The sequence below is a fragment of the Triturus cristatus genome, chromosome 4_1 (assembly GCF_964204655.1).
Source record: "Triturus cristatus chromosome 4_1, aTriCri1.1, whole genome shotgun sequence".
NCBI classification, from domain to species: domain Eukaryota; kingdom Metazoa; phylum Chordata; class Amphibia; order Caudata; family Salamandridae; genus Triturus; species Triturus cristatus.
The window spans coordinates 1,123,293,708-1,123,320,356 of NC_140585.1; the positions used below are offsets into that span (position 1 = coordinate 1,123,293,708).

The 26,649-nt window shown below is 46.0% G+C and overlaps 1 protein-coding gene across 4 annotated transcripts in view; it reads right to left on the reverse strand.

The window, feature by feature from the left end:
- KMT2E (lysine methyltransferase 2E (inactive)) overlaps positions 1 to 26,649 on the reverse strand; it is a 2,077,373-nt gene that overhangs the window by 1,012,723 nt on the left and 1,038,001 nt on the right. For all 4 annotated transcript variants that reach the window (XM_085654164.1, XM_085654162.1, XM_085654163.1 and 1 more), the window contains exon 13: positions 21,714 to 21,823. In XM_085654164.1, the coding sequence (XP_085510290.1) occupies positions 21,714 to 21,823 (110 nt within the window). The remainder of the gene's footprint in view (positions 1 to 21,713; positions 21,824 to 26,649) is intronic.

Below are 26,649 nucleotides of genomic sequence, written 5' to 3' on the forward strand. Positions count from 1 at the left end.
CATTTGCCCAACCGCTGATTATAATTATACTGAGAGTCGTATTGATCTCTTTCACGTTGTAAGGAAATTGAAAATTAAAAAGTGGTTTGCAACTATGAGTACTCAGAAACCTGCAAAAGATAAAGAGAAAACTAGTATACTTAATATGAATGATTTGGATGTGTTACACACCATGTATGAACTGGAAGATGAACCTGTATTTATTGATAATCCCCTTCTTAATTTGGTTAACCATTACATTGACATTGGTATGAGTGTCCCCAGTGGCTTCAGACCCAAATCAATTTTCTTGCCTCAAATTGAGAATGAAGCGATAGATGTTTCCCGAACGTGGTATGATTTAAGAGCTTAAACACATAAACCATAAAGAACCTAAAAGGTATAACAATCTTAAAAAAGTGCAAATTGAGGCAATAAAAGAATTGTGGAATAACTAGAGCATTGTCATAAAAGAATTTGATAAAGGGGGAAATGTTGTTGTGCGGCCTCTGACAATGTATTTAAATGAGGGAATGAAACAACTTAATGATGTCAAGAGATATAAAATATCATCTAGAAAATGTTATGAAAACAACAATAAAGTGTATGAAGGAAAACTAAGTGATTGGAAAGATCAAGGCATCTTAGAATTAGAAGAATATCAATTCTTGTTATGCAAGTTTTCTATAATACAAGCACTCTATTTACTGACTAAACTCCACAAGGATGCCACAAATCCACCAGGAAGACCCATTGTCTCCTCCAGGGGAAGCATGCTGGAAAGCACATCAAAATATGTAGATTATTTTCTCCAGCCGTACGTACAGGCCCTCCCCTCGTATGTAAGGGATACAGGAGATTTCTTGAGGTGTATCAAACATTGAATGGAATGAAAATCTTTTACTAGTAAACTTAGATGTAAATAGCCTTTACACATGTATCCCCCGTAAGTTGGGCATAGATGCATGTAGACACTTTTTAAAAAAACAGATCAATATCGCATCTTTTACACACTGAAATGATCATAGAGATGATCCATATTTGTCTCACAAGCAATTTCTTTGTGTTTGATGAAACAAACTTTAGACAAAACCAGGTAACGGCAATGGGAACTTGCTTCGCCCCAGCTTTGCAGGATTATACCTCGGCTGGTGGGAGGAGCAGGTAGTTAATAACATCGAATTTTTTTAAACCAATGTCGTCCTCTGGGTTAGATACATTGACAGCATCTTTTGCATTTGGAATGGAACCCAAAATAAAGCTCAGGAATTTGTTACCATTCTCAATGACAATTCACTCAATCTCTCATTCAGTAGCCCCAGAGACAGCAAGTCGATTGAGTTTCTTGACCTCAGGTTAAATGTCAAAAGAAACAGATTAGTGAGTCACCTGTTTGGAAAACCCACAGCATGGAATAACTTACTGAGAGCTGACAGCTGTCACCCCATTTCACTGGTCCAAACCATTCCTTATGGTGAGCTGATGCTCGCCAAAAGGAACTGCTGTATTGACGGGGGGTATAACATGGAGTTAAAAGTCATGACAGAGATTCAGTGAACGAGGGTAGCGCAATAAGATAATTCAAGAGGCTGTAGACAAAGTTGCGAAATTGGACCAAAGTAATTTACTGTGTCCTAAGCCTAAAGAGACAGGAGATCAGAAAATTCGGTTTATCACAAGATATCACAATCAGACATGGGATCTGAGGAAAAGTTTAAATAAATACAGGGATATTTTAAAAACTGATCCTGATTTGGTTACACCCATTGGGCACAATCCAGTAATAACCTTTAAGAAAGCGAGAGCCCTACAAGATACTGTCATTGTCTGATAAATTGCGAGAAACCCAAAAATACAATAAAAGGCTGTTATACTTGTAACCAATGTAAAGCCTGCAAATACTGCAACAGCTGCAAAACAGTGAAACTGTCCCCAGATCATAAACCATTTCTGATTGACAAGCACCTTACTTGTAATACTGAGTATGTGATTTATGCTCTTCTTTGTCCTTGCAAATTAGCCTATATAAGCAGTACAATCCATAGGGCAAAGAAATGCGTATTGGAACATATGCGTGCCATTTGTAATAATGATAGGCATTACCCAATGGCAAGACACTTCAAATCACATCACTCTCAGAATTGTAATTTGTTGAAATTTGTAGTGCTTGATACAGTTCCCAAACAGGAAAGAGGTGGGGATCGAACCAAAGAATTAAGGAGATTATAATCCAAAATGAAAATCAAATTTAACACCCTCTATCCAAATGGATTAAATATGGATGAGGAAATGGCAGTGCACCTAGGGTAAGTCTGAAATTCAGCAAAAATACCCTTTTTTCCTTTTTGTACAGGTTTATGCCTTTTTAACTGTGTGTTGTAAATTGTGGTTTTAATGAATTTCTTCTCCATTTGTTTTGTTTCAGATTCGAGAATACAAAACGCAGGAGAGCTGTAATATCTTTTTGACACTTTGATGTGTTTGTCATTACATGGTTGGTCCATGTTGAAATTCAGGACTGGTTTAGCCCACTGGGGCAGAATTGATCACGAGCTAAGTTTGGCTTGTTTATATTCTGGTTCATAACTATATTGACTCAAACTAAGAATGTTGCATGTTTAAAGGTTTAAATACGGGCAGACATTGCCCACTTGGGCGTTACTTTGTTCACTGTGCACTTCGAGATTTATTCACTAAACTTTATTGACAACAAATATTAACAGAGCGCTGATCGTATATACTTGAATATAAGGGATGTCAACGCTCGGTAAAATTTGAAGTTTCTCATTATAGAACCCTGCATATGTTGCAATGTTTAATGCTAACATCATGATTTAGATGATACGCAAATTTTATGAAGTAGCGTAGTGATTAGAATCGATTTTCCAATCAGGCTATTTAAAAACTGTAATTAATGAAATAGATTTTTCTAAACACAGACAATTTATTATTATGTCACTATGCTCAGTCGTTTCATTTACTGTATACAAAACATGTTAAACAAACAATGGGAAGTATTTAGTTTATGTTCTTGAAATGCACGAACTGTCTCTTTAAATAGAACGGTATTCATGCATACACCTAACCCGTGACCAAAGAGTGATGAAACTCCGAAACGTGTTGGTTTTTTATGTTGCCTTCTGTGAAGAATAAATACGCTGAAACTGTATTTTGAGTGGTGGCTCTGTGATTTATCGAGCGGGGACAATATACCGGTTGTTATCACAGTTTCTTTTGGATGGATATTCGAGGTTCGCTACCTCGCCGCACACTCCTCGTGTAAAGCTGGTGGGAGCATAAGCGACCATTGTGGATGGATATATAGATATATATATATATATATAACAAATGAAGAAAAATGAAAAAATAAACAAGGGGAAACTCGAAGAACATGCCCTAGAGAAAGGGAAGTCGCACAATAGGTACCAACGGCACCGGTGTGAAGTATAGCAGGGCACCACAGTGTCAATAACACCGAAAATGACAACATACCTGTGAGAAGTTGGCCTGATGTATGATGTCACTAATTCTAGTGTACACCTTATATCAGTCCAAATACCCTTATGGTGATTGGTTGTAAAGTCAACCTTATAGACCAGCTATCCTAGTGGTAGCATGGACAAGAGCAGTCTTAGGCTAAACTCTGAATGGCATGTGAAGCCAGCTGTGATACCATGTATAATCCCTTGAATACCAAATGAAAGGACACCACAACAGATATATATATAAAATAAAGTGTATTTATTCTAGTCAAACCCTCAGCACTCTTTATGAGATTAGAGGTAAGTACAACACAGTCTTATTTAAGCATACATTAAGTCACACAGGTAAGTAATACAGTTAGGCCCTAGGGGCCACGCAAACCATATACTAAGTAAGTGGTATAAGAACCACTGTCACGGAAATAGAATAGGCCTAGGCCTAGGGAATCGCTGGGGCTACACTACACTAGCGTTAGTTAGGAAGTGGGAGGCCCACGGGATTCGTGTGCAGAGTGGAAACACTCACGCGTAATGCGTAAAAGTCAATAGCAATAGTACAGTTTAGAAAACGGTAGATTTAGGACACTTCCGGAGTAGCTAGGAAGTTGAGACTTGAAAACTAGACACTAGGATAGTCACTATCCTGATGAGCACCGGAGTACCCAAGTTACCTAGCCCACAGGCTGCGGGTGCATAGGGGTGAAGATGCGTCGTTTTCGTCGTCGACTCCTATGGATGCCTGAAGAAAGATGCTGACAGGCAGTCAGTGAAGAGTGTCCGGTGGATCCCAAGGCTGGGATCAAGAAGAGAAGAAACCTGCAAGCAGAAGGGACAGAGTCAAGGTCACTAGCCAGTGACCACGTGGAACCAGGAAGGAACCAGGCGATGTCGTGAAGATTGCAGGTGAAGGTGAAGCTTGTCGCTGCAGCCAGGAGGACCAGGAAGCGTCGAGGACGACCAGGACCAGGAGGCGAGCTGTCCCACGAAGGCTCTTGCTGTCGGCGGCGTCGAAGTTGGACTAGGACTCACCAAGCCTTGGCAAGCGGAACCCACGAAGAACGAAGGACTTGCTTCTGGTGCAGACCAGGAAGGTCTGGGGTGCTTCTTCTTTGCAGAGAAGCGGGAGCCAGTCTGGAGGAGCCAAACCAGCGCAGAAGATTTCAGGGTGCGTCGTCACAGAGGCCACTAGCCAGCGGGCAAGCAACCGGACAGACGCGGCAAGCAGGAAAATGCTGAAGGGCCCCACGCAGGACTCGTGGAGTGTGGGGGGCTGATCTTCGGTGCAGATGGTGCTTGGGGTTGGGGCTTCTCAATCCCCGGTGCACAACTTCGAGGGTACCTCAGAAGCTGCGCTGTAAGTTACTAGCCACTTTTTCCAGGTAGCCGGTCCCACGTCGCCTCCACGGATCTCAGCTCTGCTGCAGATGTGGATGAGGGTCGGAGAAGTCTGGAAGTCAAGGCTCTGGTCGGGCTCTGCAGTCGGTTCCTCGTAGAACGTGGGCAAAGCAAAGGGTAGTCTCTTGATGGTGCCTGTTTGCACAGGGTAGCCACTCCTTGGCCACAAGGGAGATTCTTCAGTCTTCTTCTTTCGTCGAATGTCGAAGGTCCAGAGTTTCTGTTCAAGTTGCAGGTTCAGGATAATCTAAAGTCTTGAGGCCCAACTCCCACTCTTATACTAATCTGGGGGGCTGGGATACCTGCTAGGTCACGCCTTATGGGTGGGACCTGGGAGGGGGTGGTTACACCCACTTCCCTTTGTCCAGTTTCGCGCCAGAGCTGGGGCTGGAGTGCCCCAGCGCCGGTTTGAACTGGACTATGCAAGGAACACCTTGTGTGCCCCAGGCATGTCTCATTCCTTTCAGCCCACCCTGCCCCAATACACTAAAGGCTGTCTGGGGAGGTGCTAGCACCTCCCCAAGCAGGAAACCTATTGTCCAGGCCTCCCTGGCTGGGATCACTCCCAGCTGCAGGAGGTCAGATTTGTGTCGTGGCAGCAGCATCCATTTTGTGATGCTGAGGCTTTGGTCAGAGGTTACACAGCAAAGTAGGATTTTAACATGTCTCTCCCTCTAGAAGGGGGGAATAATATCCTCATCACCAGAAATGGTATGGGGGTATTATTCCAAAGTGTTAGACACCTTACACGACATGTTTTGATACAGCCCAACCATAGTTACCATAACCGTTTAAGATTATAAGGCACTTTAAGAGTATATGGTAGGCTATATCATAGAACAGCTATAAGGATATGGTTCCGAAAGCTGCAGACAGGCTCAGCTCATGCTAGAGCACCATCTCACATGTTACCAAGCACTCTGCCTCCAGGATTGTTAAGGCCTGCCATAGGAGTGACTGATAGGTACACATGTGTCTATATATAAGGGTAGATATAGGCATACTATACCTAAGCAAGGGGTGATTACACGACCTTGCCCCAGCTGAGTGATCAGCCAGTTGTGTCTGATTGGAAGGCCAGACCAGGGGTGGCATAATACATGCTGCAGCCCCTGGGAGGCCTAGGGTACACCTATGCCCTGGGTACCTAGGGTACACTGTACAGGGTCCAATAAGGTGATCCTTACCAATTGTGTATGTACCTAGGGTACATGGAGTCCATTTTACAGAGAGAGCAGACAGCCTGAGACCCTGAATGGCAGGATCTCAGGCCAACTAAGTCGAAAAACCAGCTAGACACTAGGCAAAAAGTTGGGGGTAACCATAGTCAGATATCCACCTTCCTACAATACCCCCCTGACGGGGACGGAATTGTGGGCCCCCGCGAGACAGGCGGGCACACTGACCACCACACACATAAGGAAGGAGTGAGAAAGACACAGACAGAGGTCTGTCAGAAAAAGAGTCGATACTGTCCCATTCAGACACTGCATAATGACGAGTATCCTGAAGAAGAATACTTGTTCAATAACAGACACAAAAGAAAGCAACAGAGCCTTTAGTTAAGATCGGTAACTCACAACCAGTGAAAAACCTGAAGCTGAACACAGAGCCGTGGTAAAGGAGTGACAGCCCTGAACCACTAGAATGAATCAGAAAACATCCGCAGAGGACAGGAGCGGAAAGGACCGGAACCCCTGTGCGTAAGAAGCGAAGGGACCGAAGTCCCTGCCAGGGAAGTGCCCAAGAAACAGATTACAAGGTAAAACCCATCAGAAACGTAGTTGGTGGAAACCCCCTCCCCCATAGGCAAAAGTTCCACAGGGCCTGTGAAAGATGAGAAGACTAAAGCACGTGCCCACACTAATAAGTTAAAGTACAACGCAGCCAAGACAGGGGCGGAGGGACACCGCCGGCACCCTGCGACAGCGAACAGAACCTGTGTGGACACACAGAGTGTCGCCACAGAGACAGGAAAGAGCTACGGACCTACCGTAGACTACAACACAAAACCCACAGGAGAGAACCGCACCAACCTGGCGGGTCTCACTAGAGGGGATGTACTACAACAGCAGGAAGAGCGTTGACAAAAGAGAAGTAGCCGAAGAAGACTCCGCAGGAGCCATTGAAACTTCCCGTGCCAGGAAGAGCAGGTACACAATAGCCAACAAGTACTCCACATAGGGTATGACACATCCCTAAAAAAAAGCAAGGGACACCTCTTGCGCAAAGCTCTTAGACAGAGGACGAAAAAGAAAGCAGAAACAGCTGGCCAGCTGCAACAAGAAAAGGACAAGACGGCGAAAAAGCCACACAGTCCATCTGGGTAATAATAAGGCGCACCTCTTGAGACACGCTCATAGGCAGAGGCCAAAAAGAAACATATAAACAGCCGACCCAGCTGCAGTAAAAGAAAAACCTGGCTGAACAGCCATACAGTCTGTCTGGGGAGAAATCCCTTGAACCCAGAGACGTAAATCAGTAAAACAAAGTGACAACAACGTCACACGAAAACACAAATCCACCATAGGGGACTAAAAAAAACAAACAGGCAGCCACGGAAATTCGGAGATAAGACGCCGGACCGCCGAATCTGCATGCTCATCAAACAAGAGGGACCCATCAAAGGGTAAATCCTTGAGTCGCTCCCGAACATTCTTGGTGAAACTGCCAAGTCAAGTCAAAGTCAATTGATCTTTATTCGGAATTCATATATCCAGGTTAAAACACATAAAAACATGTATAAAAATATTTTTAAAAACAAAATTTTCAATAGGGTTTGAGCAGCATATATAACGTAAGGTGCATAGTACATAGAAAGGATATACATAGTCTAGCAAGATTTCCAATTGGGTTTAGCAGCATATATAGCATAAAGTACAAGGTGCACAATAAGGACATACATGGTCTATTAATATATGAGGTTGTAGATACCACCTTATCCACTTCTATAATAGTCGTACAGATCCAAACACACATAATTAATTCTGTATACTATTTATGATAAAATGATGATAAAGTGCAATATATATTCAGTGGCCGTTATGTGTGTTCCATACTTGCCCTAGATCTTATACAGGTTTTTATAAAGCAGTTTACCGTGTGTATAACCTCGTCTGTCGACAACATTTGTAAGAATCTTAATGCCAGATTAAAGTCCCTTAAGTTATGTTTACGAAAGATCGGCATTAGATATTGACGGGTATACAGCTTATAATGGCCGCAGAAGAAAAAGAAGTGCAACAAACTTTGTTTTCCCCCTTCTGGACAAGGGCAATCCAGCTCTTCTAAGTTTTTATTAAAGCCAAGGGGGAAGCTTAGTAAATTGACAATACTTCCTTCCCGGAACCTAAATAAAAGGCTCCGGTTCCATCTTCCAATTGGAATCGACAGGTATCTGCAGGGCTTATTTAGGTTATCATTGTCTGGATTAGTTAGTGGCAGATATTTAATAACAACAGGTTTTACCAATTCAGATCTCCTACGTTCCTCCTTATATAAATCAAACAGTGCCCGTTTTACGCCGTTCTTATGAGAAGGGGCAATGATATTAGGGGAGCTAAACAGAAGACCTTGACCCACACTCAACAGGCTGTTGTTAACTGCATTTAACCAAGGTATGAGGTGGGAGCTTTCAAGTAGTAAACAATCAGATATTATGCTGCGTGTTAAAAATGCAGCTGGGTTGGACCAAATTTTTATCCAGAAAAGTGCAGGCCTTGACCTAATAAAATCGGCAATGTATGGCATCCTAAGTTCATTATGACAAATAAATGTGGGCGCACAGGGAACTCCCCCCAGTACCTTTCTACAAAATCTATTTTCCTCCAGCTGGAGAGAAGTGCTGTTACAATAACCCCACACTTCTGCTCCATATGTCCCAGTTGGGTGGCATTGGGTACGATAAATGTAAAGCAAGGGGGAAATGACATCGGCCAGCTTGGGTTGTCGGAGAGATAAAATTGAGTTAATTGATTTACCAATTTTATTTCTCGCATAGGCAGCATGTGGCTGCCATGAGCCTGTATTAGAGAATAATAACCCTAAATAAGGGAAGGTGCTGGTGCATTTTAATATATTGTCCCCTGATTTTATCGAAGTGATATTATACTTTTTAGGTCCACAGTTCATAATGAAAGATTTTTAAAAATTAGTACTTAGGCCCAAATCAGACATAAAAGCAACAAACCCAGTTATTAAAATGCGTAAAGCATTCGGAGTACGCCCCATTAGTACTGCGTCGTCCGCATAAAGAAGGGTAGAAATGGGGGAACCATTTATGATTGGTACATCCTTAGTGTTCATGCTCAAAGAGCGGCTCAACCCGTTAATGTATAAAATAAAAAGCAGTGGGGCGAGTACGCAGCCCTGTCTTACTCCTCTGCTGATAAAAATATCATCTGATAATTCGCCATCATTATTGATACGTACTCTCGCCTTTAGATCCCTGTGTAAATAGGAAAGAAAATAAACCAGTGAACTATCTAAACCATAATCAAGCAAGAGTGACCACAACCTAGAACGATTAACAAAATCAAATGCGGAACTCAGATCCATAAAACCTAAATAAAGCGGGGACTTTTTAACAATGGTATATTTAGCCATAATTAAATTCAGATTAAGGCATTGTTCAACTGTACCCACATGGCTTCTGAATCCCAGTTGACTGCAATGTAGAACATTATTATCCTCAGCCCAATTACGTATTCTTTTAAAAATTACCCTTCCGAGAACTTTTAACGTATTGTCGATCAGTGAAATCGGACGATAACAGGCAGGATCCGACCTGTCACCTTTTTTGAATATCGGTACGATGACACTGTTCGACCAGGAATCGGGAATTGAGCTGTCAGCCAAATTATTAAATAGGTTACATAATAGGGGGGCCCAAAAATTGATTTCAGATTTAATCTGGTCGATGGAAAGACCATCCGGGCCTGGGGCTTTATTACCAGTGCTCTCAAGTATAGCGTCCTCCACCTCAGATAATAAAAAATTCAATCGATCAACGGTGTTAAATGAATGAGCAATATCTAGGGGAGAGGGTAATATAGCATAGATTTTAGAAAAATGCTCTACCCACGCTTCACTAGTTATATTGCAATTGATTGGTTTGATGTTAGAACCAAAAGATCTTAGGGACTTGACTTCTCTCCAGAAACCAGTCGTGTCCTTTAGTGAGGCAAAGCGCATGAGAGATTCCCAGTGATTAATCACTAGGGCCTCAGATCTAATGCGTAACGCGGATTTATATTTTGATCTTAATTCTCTCACTAGTTGATCATCCCTCGGATTGGTTTTTAAGGCAGCCCTCAGGTCCCTATTGGCCCTAGAGCAGGAGGAGTCAAACCAACAGAAGCCGTGATCTATATTAGGCCTAGCTGGTTTAGAGCATTCTCTTTTAATAGCCCCACAGAGATTACCAAAAGCAATAACCACATCATCGCCTGGGCTAGTATGCGACAGACAGGTCTCTACTATCATAGGGTGCTTTTTGATTACTCTAGCTAGAATATCTTTATTATCCACCCCTTTCCATATTAATCTTAATCTATCGGTGGATAGATCCAAATGTTGTTCCCCCAACTCTGCTCTCAGTGTAACCTTCGTGGTCTGTGGATTGTCTAAGCATATTCTAAGAGGATAGTGATCACTATATGCGGAACAGATAACTTCAGCTTTAAAAATTATATCACACAATGAGGGACAGATAAATATATAGTCTATCGTGGACGCACAACCCTGGCCTATATATGTAGGTGTTAATATATTATTTACACTAGAACCAGCAGTTTCCATTGCATTTACTAAATCACGGGAGGCTAGATGATTTTTCAACTCTTCACCGTTTCTACATGGGGGACTGTTACGATACATATGAGCATTAAAATCCCCTCCGATGCAGATGCCATCAAAAAACCCATACTTCTGCCCCTCCATAACTTCATCGATAAAATTAAACAATGACAAAAAATTGTCATTGGGGCGAGTAACAAAATCATTATTATAAAAATTAATTAAACATAATTTCATCCTGTTAATGTACTTCATAGCCATAAAACATTTACCCGGGGTAGGGATCAATTTTGTTTGTACCCCGGATTTTATTTTAGTCCAAATAGATAAACCCCCACTGGGGCGACCCATGGTTGAAACAGAAGCCTTTAGATTATAACAACAAATACCTTCCATTGTAGGTGTAGTTGTACACCAAGTCTCTTGTAGCATCAGTATGTCACAATTATTTTTAACCCATTCTAACCATTCTTTAATTTTCATTTTAGTATTAAGTCCCGCTATATTCCAACTTACAAAAGATAGTTCGGAATCCTGGGACAATAGTCTATGGTTTGAGGGTTTTTCTTTCTCTACAATCCAAGAAGGAGGTTGTGGGACTTCCATGATCTCAGCAATTGATTCCAATGATGAAGAATCGGCTGAATTAGTCAATGAGGGTCAGTCTAGCGTATCCAAATCTGACAAAGGTGCAAATCTGTTAAACATATTGAGCGGAGGTAGGGTTGGCTGGAATTGTGTAAAGGGTGACTGGAAATGCATTGGTGGTAATTGGTGTTGCATTAAGGGTGGCCGTGATTGCATTGTGGGTTGTCTGTAAAAGTAACTCAAAGGTAGCATAGATACAACTGTAGAAATGGCAAAACCGTTACCATTTCTGTTGAGCAAAAATCTTACGGTACCAGGGTTTTTAAAATTGAGAACAATACAGTCACCTTCTTTATCTTTAATTAAGGGGCCAACCCAAGACACCCTACGAGCTGATAGAATCTCTCTGGAAATATCAAATCCAACACCTTTATGCTTAGTTAGCCAGTCTATGCATTTATTTTGGAGTTGCACCCATGATTCCCCCTGTTCCTCCCTCAACGGTGGTACTCCTGCAAGAACTAGAACGTAGGGACAAGCATCCGGTGGCAAGTGTAAGGCGGGCCCCTGGTGTTTAAAAGGCTTGTTTGTCCCTACATGCCCAGTACCTTTATTGTTATCAGCAGTTGGTCTTGTTGCTGTTATAGGGTAGATGGGACCGTTTTTAATGTTGCTGGCGTTTTTATTAATACTAACAGAAGGGCCAGTTTGTCTAGGTGCAGGAGTTGGGGTAGATTTGAGAGGTAGATTGGATTTTGTCAGATTCTTCCCTCCATTAGCAGATCGTGGTTGGATTGTAGGTAGTGCAGGAGAATGGGCTGATGTTCCAGGATTACTCGTGCCACCGCCCGGTAAGATGGAAACTTCCTGTTTCTTTAGTGACATAGTGTTGCTTACAGATTCAAGTTGTTTTACGAGACGGTCAGCTCTGATTTGATCCAGGATGACAGATCCCTTTCTTTTTGCTTCTTCGTTCTTAACCAGGTTATCTAATCTATCAAGTCTTTTAAAAACATTATTAAACTGATTGATCATTGACTTTTCTAGTCGATTAAAAATAGTGTCCACTATGGTTTCTATAAGGTTCCCATTCTGTTTCGTGAGATGGTAATTATCTCCCATTAATGTTGTTTGGGTCCATATAGTATTAAAAGGCCCACTTGAGTCAACGGTGGTTGCAGTAAGAGTATCCTCATCCGCAACCACGATGTCTTTGTCCACAACATGAGCAATTTGAGCCTCAGTGAATTTTTGTTTATTCCACAGGCACTGAGGCGTCGGCTGATTCTTGCTCGTTGGGGGTCTTTTCCTTTTATTAGCACTAAGTTTGGTGGTACCCCTTTTGCGTTTTTCCCCTCCCTGTTTATTACTGGTGTCAGTAGGTCCCACAGTAATGACATCATCCTGGGAGGCAATTGTGATAGTAGGAGCAGTTTCAGACAACAGGGATACGGGTGGTGGTGGTACTAATACCGGTTTTGTAATTACAACAGCTGGTGATAGAGGAATCCCAGGGCTATTTGACAGTGATGTCGACTGAATAATATTGTGGGAACAGCTCATGGACATTCTTCTTTCAGTGTCAGCTATTTCACTAGATACCAAGTTCAATGCATTTTCAAGTAGGGACTCAAATGTAGCAGGGGGGAACGGAAAATCATCCTGTATGATACCAGCATTTACAGACTCCATATTTAAAAGGTTCTTTAGACTCACCAAGACGTGATGCAGATGATAGAGGGGTGGCCCTGCCCTGCCTCCTCCTGCCCCGGACGGCCACAGACGGCCCGCCCTCTGCCCGGCGCCGCCCGCGCGCGTCCCGCGACGCGGAGGAAGGCGCGTGTTTTTAAAGCGCCTCCGGGCGCGTTGGCGGCGTCAGCGGCCGCAGGGGTGCTTGGGGGCTGTAGTCTCCCCCCGCTCTCGACCGCAAGTATGGTGATGGCGGCGGCGGGGGAGGCAAACAGCAAAGAGTACCCAAGGCAGCAGCGCCAGCAGCGCTGGCGTGGCGATGGTATGAGCGGTTCCCTCAGCGGCGGCAGGTAACGGAGTCTGTCAGTTTCCCCGCTCCTCCGTGGAAGGCGCGTGTTTTTAAAGCGCCTCCGGGCGCGTTGGCGGCGTCAGCGGCCGCAGGGGTGCTTGGGGGCTGTAGTCTCCCCCCGCTCTCGACCGTAAGTATGGTGATGGCGGCGGCGGGGGAGGCAAACAGCAAAGAGTACCCAAGGCAGCAGCACCAGCAGCGCTGGCGTGGCGATGGTATGAGCGGTTCCCTCAGCGGCGGCAGGTAACGGAGTCTGTCAGTTTCCCCGCTCCTCCGTGGAAGGCGCGTGTTTTTAAAGCGCCTCCGGGCGCGTTGGCGGCGTCAGCGGCCGCAGGGGTGCTTGGGGGCTGTAGTCTCCCCCCGCTCTCGACCGCAAGTATGGTGATGGCGGCGGAGGGGGAGGCAAACAGCAAAGAGTACCCAAGGCAGCAGCGCCAGCAGCGCTGGCGTGGCGATGGTATGAGCGGTTCCCTCAGCGGCGGCAGGTAACGGAGTCTGTCAGTTTGGTGAAACTGCCATTGCGTAGCGACTGAGCTGGCCATAGCTCGACCCACGGAGTCAGTGGTGTCCATTGCCGATCGGATGGAGAACGTGCCATGTCAAGGCCATCCCGGACAAGCTGGAGCAGGTCAGCACCAGGGCCCTCCGGTAAAGAGGGAAGGAGTAGTTCAACGGAGTCCCCAAGGGGCAGTAGCCCGAGCAAACACGCAAGCGTGTTGAGAGACCGAAGGCTGGAGCTGGTGGAAGCAAAAACATTGCGACCACACAACTCCAACCACATGGACTCCCGAGTGGGGGGAAGCAACGGTGGAGGAGAGTAAGGAAGCGCAGCCTGGACTACCAGTCCTTGATCTCTAGGATGAAGGGACAAACAGGCAGTCATCTGTAGCCAGCCGGTGGCGATGCACAACAGCACGAGACACAGGGTCACCCGATGAGGGTCTGCCCCAAGCCCCCAGAAGAACATCATACAACGCCTTGCCAAAAGGCAGCAGAGGCTACACATCCATCGTGCCCTGGTGAAGGAGATCCACCAGAGGATTAGAAGGCAGGGAGACAGAGGGTGGCTGCATACATAAGATGTGTGTAGCCCTAGAAACTGCCCTCGCAAAGACAACACTAGCCTCCGTGGCCACCTGAGGGGGAGGGGGGTACAGCAAGTCATCCATCGGGGACAGTTGCAGGCTAATTCGTCCACTCAACAACAAAACGCCCCACAGAAAAATGAGCCGGCCAGTGCCCCATGGGCCCCTGCCCCGTGGAGCATGGAAAAAACCCTGTGGGCGGTGAACCCACCGGGGTCACATCCTCCAGCAGAGGAACAGCCGGGGACGGAACCGGCGTTGACCGACGTCAGGACGGCGTTGGATCGGAGCTGACGACCTCTGTAGAGGACTCGTCTGCCCGGCGTCGGCTCGACCTCCACCGAGACTGGAGCCTGGAGGGAGGAACGAAGTCGACTCAGAGTCGAACTCCGCGCTGCAGCCAAATCCAGCGACAATGCAGGGAGTCCCGCAGGACTATGCAAAGACGTGTCAGGAGGACTAGACCCCAGAGTGGGACACACATCCGGGCCATGTCTCGACGTCGCAGCGACCCCTGAATCGGAGTCAAGGCACTCAGTCGGTGCAGAGGGCTAACCCGCCGGCGAACCCCCGACCTGAGTCGCTACTCCCACTGTGGGGCCCAAAGGCGCGCCAGGGAGAGAGGGTGACCCAAAGAAGGCCTGCAGAACCCTGGAATAGACCTCCATTTGGGTCCGAGTCGCCCCAGCACCAGAAAACGGTGGATAGGCTGGGGTTGACTCCAGAGGGCTCGCGTCCGATGAAGACCGGGAGTGGCGGGTTCCGATGTCACGCTTGTACGAAGTCGACGACCGCCGTGACTTCTTCCGGTGCTTACCTGAGGCAGGCGAACGACGTCCACGAGAACGACTCTGGGATCTGCCCCGAACAGAGACCTCAGAGTGGGAGGAAGAACTGCGCCATTTGGACCCTTCTGCCAGAGATGGGAGCCAGCGCGGCGAGTACTCTGACCGGGACCCCCGGGCAGACAGCAGTTTCATCCGATGTTCCCGTAGGGACTTCGGCTTCAGCTGCCAACAGGCGTCACAGTCAGGGGAGTCGTGGTGCTCTCCCAGGCACCACATACAAATCTCGTGCGGATCCATCGCCAAAATCTGCCGCAAACTGGAACAGTGTGTCGATGCCTGCGGGTTTCAAATCGTGTGTGTCCTGACGCGAAAGGCCTCGTGAAGCCCTGTACCAAAACAAGCCAGAGGAACCTCTAATCTCCGGCTCCGCGTTGGGATGCGGAAAAGAAGAAAACTTAAGTCAGCATGCCTGGGGGTTCTTATATGGCTCCATTGACGTCACTTCCACCGACGACGTCGGGATGGAGCCGATCGAGGTACTGCTGGGAAAAAAGGTTTTCTGGATCCTGTCTGACGCCTGGGGATATTCTAAGTTAAGGAATCTGCGGCTAGATGTCTCTATCAGATAAGGTGGGCAAAGTGATGATTAGACCAATGTGGAAAGAAGTAACCACTTTGGGAAGAAAAGAGGGTCGAGTTCGAAGGACAACCTTGTCCAGATGAACCACCAGAAAAGGAGGCTTTGAAGAAAAAACTTGGAGCTCAGTCACCTTGGGAGCAGAGGTGATGGCAACCAGAAAGACAGAATTTCAAGTGAGAAGTCTGAAAGAACAGTTATGTGGCAGCTCAAAGGGAGCGCACATAAGATAAGTAAGAACCAAGTTCAATTCACACTGAGGCATTACGAAGGGAACAGGAGGAAAAAGATGAGTAATACCCTTAAGAAAGCGATTTACAAAAGGGGACTTGAAAAGAGAAGGCTCATCAGAAAGTCTAAGGAAGGCTGGAATGGCTGAGAGATAGCCCTTAAGAGTGCCCAGAGCAGGGCGTTGCTGGGCCAAATAAAGGAGGGACAAGAGGGCCTCAGAGAGAGGGGCAGAAAGGGGATCCACAGCCTTTGCTGCGCACCATGCTACAAATTTGTTCCATCTGTAGGCGTATGCCGTTTTAGTGGAGGGACGCCTGGCTGCCAAGATAACATCACAGACTTCGGGAGGAAGGTCGAAGGCTGTCAACTGTCGCCACTTATTCTCCACGCAAGGAGGTGGAGGCTGGACAGGTTCGGGTGGAGGACCGTCCCCTGTTGCTGCGACAGAAGATCCTCCAGAAGAGGCAATCTGTTCGGAGGATCGATGGCCATTTTCAAGAGCTCGGGATACCAGACTCTTCGGGCCCAATCCGGAGCCACAAAAAGGATTTGGGGCCCGGTCAGGCTTGATCTTCTTCAACACTCTGGGCAGAAGTGGTATAGGCGGAAATGCGTATAAGACCACAACTCCACTAGCGACGAAAAGCTTTGTCTAGCGAGTGCCCCCTTGCAAATTCCAACGCGCAGAATTGCTGACATTGCACATTCTCTTTGGTGGCGAATAGATCTAACCACGGCTCTTCCCACTGCAGAAAGAGAGATTGCACCACCTCCAAGTTAAGACACCATTCATGATCCATCATGCACCTGCGGCTGAGTTTGTCCGCCCTGGCGTTCAGTGAACCTGCAAAGTGTTGAACCACCAGGGATATGCCTTGATGTTCCAGCCATGTTCAGAGACAGAGAACCTCTTGACATACGGTCCATGACCCCACCCGCCCTGTTTGTTGTAGTACCACATGGCGGTGGTGTTGTCCGTGAACACCTGCACTACTCTCCTCCAGACAGAGGGGAGGAATGCTTTTAGTGCAAGACAGATCACCCTAAGCTCCAGAAGGTTGATGCGGAGGCCAGACTCCGCCGGAGACCAGAGGCCTCTGATCTCTGCCTCCCCCACTTGGCCGCCCCACCCCAGAAGTGAGGCATCACTCACCACTGTGAACTCGGGTTGGGGAAGGAAGAGGGATATGCCGTTCACCCAATCCTGGTTCGTTAGCCAGTACTGCAATTGCCGTGCAGTGCCCTCCGAGATCTGAATGCAATCGGACAGATTCCCTTGATGTAGAGCCCACTGGAACTTCAGGTCCCACTGCAGAGCCCGCATATACCACCTGGCATGATCTACCAGCAGGATGCAAGAGGCCATGAGGCCCAGCAGCCTCAGGGTCATTCTGACCGAAACCCAGGATAGAGGCTGAAAGATCGGAGTCATAGCCCGAATATCCCAGACTCGCTGCTCGGGAGGATAAGCCCGAAACTGTGTTGTGTCCAGAACCGCTCCGATGAAAAGGAGCTTCTGAGAGGGAGTCAGGTGTGACTTTGGCACGTTGATCGTGAACCCTAGCACATGCAGGAGGTCCTCCGTAGTCTGGAGGTGGGAGACGACTGTCTGGGGCCAGCCAGTCGTTGAGATAGGGGAAGACCGGAACCCCTGATCTGCGCAGATGAGCTACGACCACAGCCATCACTTTTATGAACACCCAAGGGGCGCTGGTAAGGACAAAGGGGAGCACTGTAAACTGAAAGTGCTTGTGGCCTACTGTGATACGCAGGTAACGCCAGTGGGCCAGCAAGACGGGGATGTGAAAATAAGCATCCTGCATGTCCAATGCTACCATCCAGTCTCCAGAGTCGAGGGCAGACAGGACCTGAGCTAGTGTCAACATTCTGAACTTCTCCTTCCAGAGGAAGCAGTTGACGTTCCTGAGATCCAAGATAGGACACAGGCCTCTGTCCTTCTTGGGCACCAGAAAGTAGTGGGAATAGGAACCACAACCTACTTCTGGAGTAGGAACTCGCTTGATAGCCCCCTCGGCCAAGAGAGCCCTAACTTCCTGTTGGAGAAGGGCCAACTGATCCTCCGACATGCGATGATATTGCAGTGGCATGGATGGAGGGGTAGTCTCGAAGGGGAGGGAGTAGCCCCTTCGGACTATCTGAAAAACCCACCTGTCTGACATGATTGTGCGCCAGTGGGGGAGGTGATAGCGAATCCTGCAGCCCACCAGCGATTGGTGGCCATGAAAAGTCAGGCTAGGAGGGTTTGGAGCCTGCTGCAGAAGGGGCGCTGGGAGACTGGCCCGCTCGCTGGCCCCCAGACCCACGAAGGTGGGTCCCACTTCCCTGGCCATGCATGAGCTGGACAGCTTGCGCCGGCCTGTGGCCCTGGGTGGGACGTGGCGGGACACCCCTTCCGTAGCCACGAAAGGGGCGAAAAGCAGACTGTGCAGGGCAGGTGAAGAGGCCTAAGGACTTGGCCATAGCCCAGGAGTCCTTAAACCGCTTTAGCGTGTTGTCCGCTTTGTCGCCAAACTGGCGAAGGCCATCAAAAGGCATGTCCAGCATGGTAGCTTGGACATCCCCGGAAAAACCAGTCGACCTCAGCCAGGCGTAGCGTCAAAGGGCTACCGAAGTTAAAATTGTCCTCCCTAGCGAGTCGCTGTGTCCAGTCCACATCTTATGATGAACTTGGCTGTGTCTCCCCTTGGCGACTGCACGGGAGAGCACGGCCCGGGCCTCCTCCGAGAACTGTGGAAGCACCTGCGCTACCGTATCCCACACAGAGTGGATGTAACGGCCCAACAGACATGTGGTGTTCACCGACCGCAGTCCCAAGATGGAGGAAAAAAACATCTTCTTCCCAAGATGGTCCAGCTTTTTGGATTCCTATCAGGTGGTGCGTTAGGGAATGTGCCTTTGGATGTAGAGGCTTGGACTACCAAGCTCTCAGGGGTGGGGTGTTGGGAGAGGAAAGAGGGGTCACCCGGAGCCGGGCGGTGGTGTCGGGCAATCAAGCTATTCACAGGCGCCCCTGTGTTGGGTCAGGAACAGGTGCCCTAAAGGATGTCAACACCACTGCGTATGAAGCACCCTCCTCCGTAGCCACGGTAGGTGGAGAAATCATGCCAAGGTCTGGGAAGGTGTCCAGACCCCTGCCATGACCCAACTCCTCTCTCCAGTCCGGTTCCTCTAACTGGTCTGCAAGAGGGTCCACAGACCCCTCCCAGTCCTCTTCACCCTCTCCTGGTAGCCACTCAGGGCAGTAGGAAATATCAAGGGAGAACAGGGGTACAAAAGAACCGGCCGACGTCAGTCCGGTTCCATGTCCTTATCGAGGGGGAGGCCGGGGCCGACGCCAGCTGGGGACACAACCGGTGTCCGAGGTGGCGGGAGTGTCGTCACTGGATTCAGCGCCGGAGGTGTCACCAGGCCTGGATCCTTGGGGGCCCTCCAGCGCCGAAGCCGCCGGCCTAGAAGGGGCCCAAGGGCACGCCGGCGGAGTCAGACTGCAAGGCTTCATAAAAACTGTGAGGATGGGCAGGGGGCGCTCCAGCTCCCGGAAAGGGAGGTAAGGCCGGAGTCGACCCAACAGGTTCCGCGGGCGGAGCCGGACGACTACCTTCCGCTTCCCTCATCGGCTGACGGACGGGGAGAACGTGAAGAGCGACGATGCTTCTTTGCCTTTTTCTTGTGCTTCAACTTACCCAAAGACGAAGACTTCGATGATGAGTGGTGGCTCCGCAACCAGTCCCACGACCTCCCTCTTGACCGGGAGGTCGAATGGCGTGGAGCGGACTTGCAGGCCTCGATAAGGTTTCGGGACCGCTCCTGCAAAGACTTCGGGTTCATAACCCGGCAGTCGGAGCATGACTTTGGGTCGTGGTCACGCTCCAAGCACCAAAAGGCACACGAGGTGACCGACATCAATTTGCGACAAGAGTTGCAAGCCTTGAAGCCAGTTCGATATGACATCCCTCCCTGCACCAGGAGTTGATCGACTCAAAAAAGGTGTCAACAAAAGTCGTAAAAACTGAGTTAAAAAGTGACTCAAGGTACCGCTCTCTCCGCATCTGCGTTGGCTGATGCAGAAAAAGAAAGAACTGACGTCAGCACACGAGGGCGGCTCTAAGTAGATACTGCGACGTCATTCCAGCGACCACGATGTCAGCGTCGAACACTGAGCCGACCAATGCCACCTATCGACGCACAGAGGTACTGCTGAGGAAAAAATTCTCAGGATCCAGTCTGACGCCTGGGGGTAATTCTAAGGTGGGGAATCCATAACTAATTGTCTCTTTCAGATACAAGTATGCCAATGGGGACTGATGGTCAACAGTGTAAAAGACCACAAGCAGTTTAGGAGGAGTGGGAATCAGGGGTGTCCTTTACCATTTAGCCACTGACTACCTGGAACAGTCCACTGATACAGAGAATACTTTATTAACTATGCACTTTGATAATTTTATGGATTTCAGTAACTGAAATAAACTTCACTTACTTACCAAGTCTACACATCTGAGCAAAATTAGACTCATGGGGAATAGCCAAAAGTCATAAAAAGGTATTCAAACGTGTAAGAGTAAACATGTACATTTACTCATGTGTAAGTTTAACTTTGTGAATAGTCCCCTATGCTTTTTTAAGCAAACATTATGTAAAAAAACACTAAGTGGTGCCTACATGAACCCACACTGGCATCTTTGGTAGATGCAGAATGATCCTCAGTTAAGACTGCAACACTTTCAAGTAGGACCATTTATTGTAAAATGTCCTCCCTTAAGACCTTATAAAAATTGAATGATGAGGCATCAGCACTAAGAAGTATCCATTAGAAATAGAACGCAAAGCTTCAGAAAATTGCTTCAGAAAATATTTTGAGAAAACTAATGTATTTCATCACCAATCTTTCAGAAAATAAGCAAAGCAGAATGGTATTAACATCATGCCAAGTGTTAAAAGGTTCGTTCATACAAATTAATTTCTGTGAAAAAAATAGCTGGAAGGCAAAGTCCTGTGATTGTCAGAGCGTAGAAAATTATCAAGGACCAGCTGCTGCATTATTGCATTCTAAGACTGTGAAGCTCATTGATGTCATAAAGCAACAGTGCAGTATTTTCTATAAGTCTATACCTAGGCTTAAGGAAACAGTATAATTTCATTTTTTAACTTTGAAAAGTGAGAAAAAATGGTTTGTTCGGCACTGTTGTACGTGTTTTAAAAAAATATATAAATATATGTGTTTTTCAATTTTTTCTGTGTTTTTTTTAAAGCGTTTATAATAAAAACATATTATTGTCTTTAGACAGCTCACTTTTTTCTATTAAGCAGAAAGTGTTTTCTCCAAACATAGACATATTAATTTAGGGGTTATGAATATTAATGAAGATCCCATGTTGAATAACTAGGATTGCCAACGATGATGTGACAGCAAAATGGTCGAACTCTTTCAATAGTCATTATTCAGCTGACAGACTAACTCCACTACACTTCACCGCTCTCCGTTGACAGTGCAAATGTCCATCCACTTCCACCTCTATTTCCTAGTTGAATGGGAAAAAACAATACAGAAAAAAATCTTTCACACTTATTGATTAATAACTATGTGGCAATATATATGCAACTAAACTGGCAATTAAGTTGAATTTTGTCGCTATAGAAACACTATAACAGATATATATATTTTTTTTAACTTACCAATTTCCATAATCAAAATCAAATGCAATTGTAATTTCTGTCCCCTTTGGAATACTCAATATGGAGTAAATATAAAGATGGATGGTCGTGTCTTCAATTACATGTCGTACCTAAAACCAATAAGGACAATTGATGTATTTTTCTACACATAGATCATTTGAACTCTTAATAAGCAAATATTCGTTTGGAAATAACTTTCTCTTCACTTTTCTAATGCAGTTTCCACATGACAGTATGAATACTCTACATAACATACAGAGCGTTAAATGCCACAAAAATTAATAAAACTAAGCAAAAAAAATACATTACAGGAACATAGAAGCCGATTAAATGAATTCCATAACTCATAAAGTAGCCTTGAAAAACGACCAATCCCTTCACATGATTGGTTTCTGTGGAACATTAAAACACCAAAACACCACAAGATGGAGTGGAAGCGCTGGCTAAAAACGAGCCTTCATCATCTGATTCCTCCACTTCTAGATGCTGTGCTGGTGAAAGAGAAGAAATATTACTTTGTGACATCTGATCTAGACAGACTGAGAGAGGATTCCCTTCTTCAGTGATTTGTATTATATCGTGTTGCACCGCCGATGGGCCTTTCAACTGTACTTTCGCGAATATCATCGACGATAAATCTGTGTGTTTGAAGAAGGTGTATGGTTGCGATGAGTCTTCTGAAAACAAAATTACCATTGTCAACAGTATTGAACTTGTCTATGGTATGGTCGACGAATGATGATGTCTCTGTAGATGATTTTGGTGATGAAGAAGCGGTCATTGTCGAGGTAGTGGTAGCTGTAGTTATCGCAGACGGCCTCCTCTACAGTTTTTTCATCAACACGTGTTCTGTTGATGATGGGTCCGTCAATACTTTGTTTTTTTTCTCTGAAGAAGATTCCCTCAACGAGGGAGTTGAAGGCTCAGACCTGGTCTTAGATTATCTTTTGTTAGAAGGAGAGGACGAGTCCATCTTTCTCAGAGGTTTTTCAACCTCTAAGGTGTTTTCAGGATGCTCGGTGTTCTTTGAGAGTTATTCAGAGGAGACTTTTTCCTCATGTCTTGCCCTCTTCTTGAGGGAAGATGTTTTTTCTTCTACCTCATCCCCAGATACAGTGTTTTCCATAACCTTCATTTGCTATAGCCCGAGGAGGTCTGGTTTATCTGTCTTTCAATGTTTTTGTTGAAAAAGTATGTTGGTGCTTGCTGTCTTTAAGTTTATCGTAGGGATGCAGTATTCCTTCTGAGGATCCTCAGAAAATCTTGAGATACGCACAAAATCTGCATGGCCTAATAGGCCCTTCTTAGAACCTTCTGATATTTGTTTGTCCTGTTAGAAATAAGTAGACATGATGTTACATTAAACTTGCTACACACTGCTTATTATAAGTATTGTGAGGCTATCAATGACGAGGAAAGATTCAAACATGTGAACTATGAAAGATTCAATATTGGAGAATTTGGTCTGTACATCCAAAAGGTATTGCACAGGCATCTACCCATTATTGCCCTGTCAAAATAAACCTAATGTTTGTCTCATGACCTTTTGGACTATTTTATCACTACTGTTATCAGCCCTACTCTACAGGGGAAAGTTTGGAATGGATAGACCCCCTAAGTATCTCTGCTTTTGTAGTAATTATAGTGGAAGTCTGGGATGAGCATATTTCCATAGTCTTACAGACCAATTTCAAAACGGTTTATTGCAAAATGATCAGTAAAGAAATAAAAGCGCCTGGAAGAATAAAGGACCCTTGACTGAATGTTCATATTGATAGAAGGTATAAGCCCCATTCAGTACAAATACAATCTGGTCCGTTCTTTCAAGTTATCATAATCCCCAGCTATGTTATATATTCACATCTGCCCATTTTGAAGGTGCTTGTGTCTTTCAATTAACTACTGTTCTAAGTTGCAAAGTCAAATTCAAAATATCCAATTTTTATTTTTAATACTAACACAGTCTCAAAAACATACAAATGATGAACCCGTTCTAAAAATGATTTCAAAGGGAGCCCATTATCAATAGACATCGGTCTACAAAAAAGCCATAATTTTTGTGTATTAAGGCCGAAAAAATTAAATTGACCCCATTTCCTCCCGAATACAGCACAACACTTGTTCAATGAACATTTTAAACAATGGTGAGAGGAGACACCCATATCTAGTTCCCCGTTGGAGTTCCATACTCATTTGAGCTCTATCATTCAGGATGATTCTTACGAGTGGGGAACTATAATTAGCCAAGATCGTATCCATAAACTGTGGACCTACAACTATCATTTGCAAGAATGTATACAATAAGCTCAGTACACTTGGGAGAACAGCTCGACTTTCACAACCGGGAGGATTACTCTCATAATGTTGAAATGTGTTGGTCTGGTTCCAATAAAGCTTGACATGTATGGATGTACCAGTTCCAGCATCAGAGGGTCTAGTCTAGAGGCAAGAATTTAGTATATCAATATTGATGAGTGGTATATCCCTGTAAGAAGCACATAGGAGTGCATCCTTGCCATGCTTGAGCAGTCTGTGACGTCAGCTTCTCTCATTCAGGAGAGCACCACACCTTCCTCAAGTAGAGCGTTGCCAATTAGGTTTTTGTTAAAGATTAAAATGTATTGAAAAAGACAGCAGTAAAACCATCCGGGTCAAGCACCCTGCTAAATATATGGGAAATAATATCCTCACGGAGCTCAATTTTAAAGCTCCTGGGTCAACAGAGGGAGCCATGCTTTTTCAGTATACCATGCATAGGCAACAAAGGAGGAGTTTTCTGCCAAAGGTAAAGAGTAATAAAAGTAGTTGAACTTCCCCAACTTTAACCCATCCCACTAAAGACACATGCCCGTGCTCAGCACTATCTCAGTGCCACAGGACCTCTCTACCTTATTACCAAATTTGTAAGGCCTTTTCTCAAGTCTGCCCTATTGGTAGCTATAGCCGCGTGCGGACCCTTAAACCCAGCTGTTCTTTTCAGCAGTCTGAGCGGTAGCCTGCCCATTTTACACTTCCACCTCCTTTCGTGCTTTTTCCAGCCTTTGTGTCTGAAGGAGATTTACTTTCCTTAGTCCGTTTGTTATGACACTTAACTTCCCGAGCAGAATAGCTTTGAAAGAAATCAATATTACAGACTGTAAAACTACTCTGCCCTCATTAAACTGAAAACATTAATTGATTTTATCCTGAATTTCCCTTTTGAGAATTGGAACCCTCAGTAGCAATGGGTGTAAACACAATTAGTTTGTCATTTTAGAGTCCAACCCCACGTCTATACCAAGCAAGACAGAGGCATTATCAAAGACAGTCAGACAAGAACAATTACTTACTTTCGGTAACGCAATATCTGGTAGAGACAATAACCGGCTGCACATTCCACAATAACTGGCTGCACATTCCTTACCTTTGAATTCCCCAGGCGTCAGGCTGGATCCGGAAACTTTTGCTGGAGCAATACACCTTTTCCGCACTGTTGGGTGGTTCCATTCGGCTTCACGTGACGTCGGCGTCATTAGCGTCAGTTTTGATGTTGTGGTCACCTATATAGGTGCTACCAAGGCGCACGGACATCAGTACTTCTTGTTTTTTCTGTGCCAGAAGCGCAGAGCCATGAAGTAAGTGACGTTAACGTGTGTAAACTAGGGCAATGAAAAAGAGAGTAACCATAGACCTAACAAAATCAGTCCACAATGCGGGGATGAATTGGTGGGCGTGTAAGGAATTTGCAGCTAGATATTGTCTCTACCAGATAATGTGTTACCGAAGGTAAGTAACTTGTTCATCTGATGGAGACTTCTAGCTGCAGATTCCTTACCTGTGAATTAGATACCCAAGCCATACACTCCTGGCGGTGGGTTGCAGGCCTACTCCTCACACTATGAAGACCTGCAGGACCGAATGAGCAAAATGCCGGACCCTGCGTACCGGACTGTTCAAGCAGTAGTGCTTGGCAAAGATGCCCACGTTGCTGCTTGACAGATGTCCAGGACTGGTACACACCAAGCCAAGGATGAAGTCGCAGCCTTTCCCCTGGTGGAATGCACCCTTAATCCCTCAGAGGGCTACTTCTTACCCAAGGTACAGCAGATCTTAATGCAGAGAATGACCCAGAGAGAGATGGTCCTTTTCTGCACTGCCCCACTTTTCTTAGCGTCCACGTGCATACCCCACAAGGAGCTGGTCATTCACCCGGAACTCTTTTGCATGGTCAAGGTGGAAAGACAAAGCTCTTTTTGGGTCCATGCGGTGGAGACGCTCCTCTTCCTTAGAGGGATGCATGGGAGCAGAGAAGGTGAGCAGCATGACAGACTGACCCAGATGGAACGGGGTCACCACCTTCGGCAAAAATTAAGCACGGGTGCGAACCACCAATTTGTCTAGAAAAGATATCATGAAGGGAGGAGTACAAGATAGTGCCCGCAACTCACTCAGCCTCTGGGCAGATGTTATCGCCACTAGAAAGCTGTCTTGATCGTAAGCAGCCATAGGGGACAACTGTGCAGAGGCTCGAAAGGAGAACACATAAGAAAAGTGAGGACCAAATTAAGGTCCCACTGCAACAGAAGAAAGGGCATGGGTGGAAACAAGCGAGCCAGCCCCTTCAAAAACCTATTTACACTCGAAGACCTAAAGAGAGAGGGTTGGTCTGGCAGCCGCAATAAAGCAGATGAAGCAGAAAGATAACCCTTAAGAATAACCAAAGCAGAGACCTGCTGGGCAAGGGTAATAATGAATAGAAGAACAGTGGAAAAATAAGCAGAAAGAGGGTCAATAGACCTTTCTGTACAGTATAACACAAACTTCTGACAACAGCAGGCTTATACCGTCTTAGTGAAGGGCCGCCTGGCTGCCAAAATAACGTTGCATACTTCAGGTGGAAGGTCTAAAGCCATCAACTGCCGACGCTCAATCTCCACACATGGATGCGAAAAGTTGA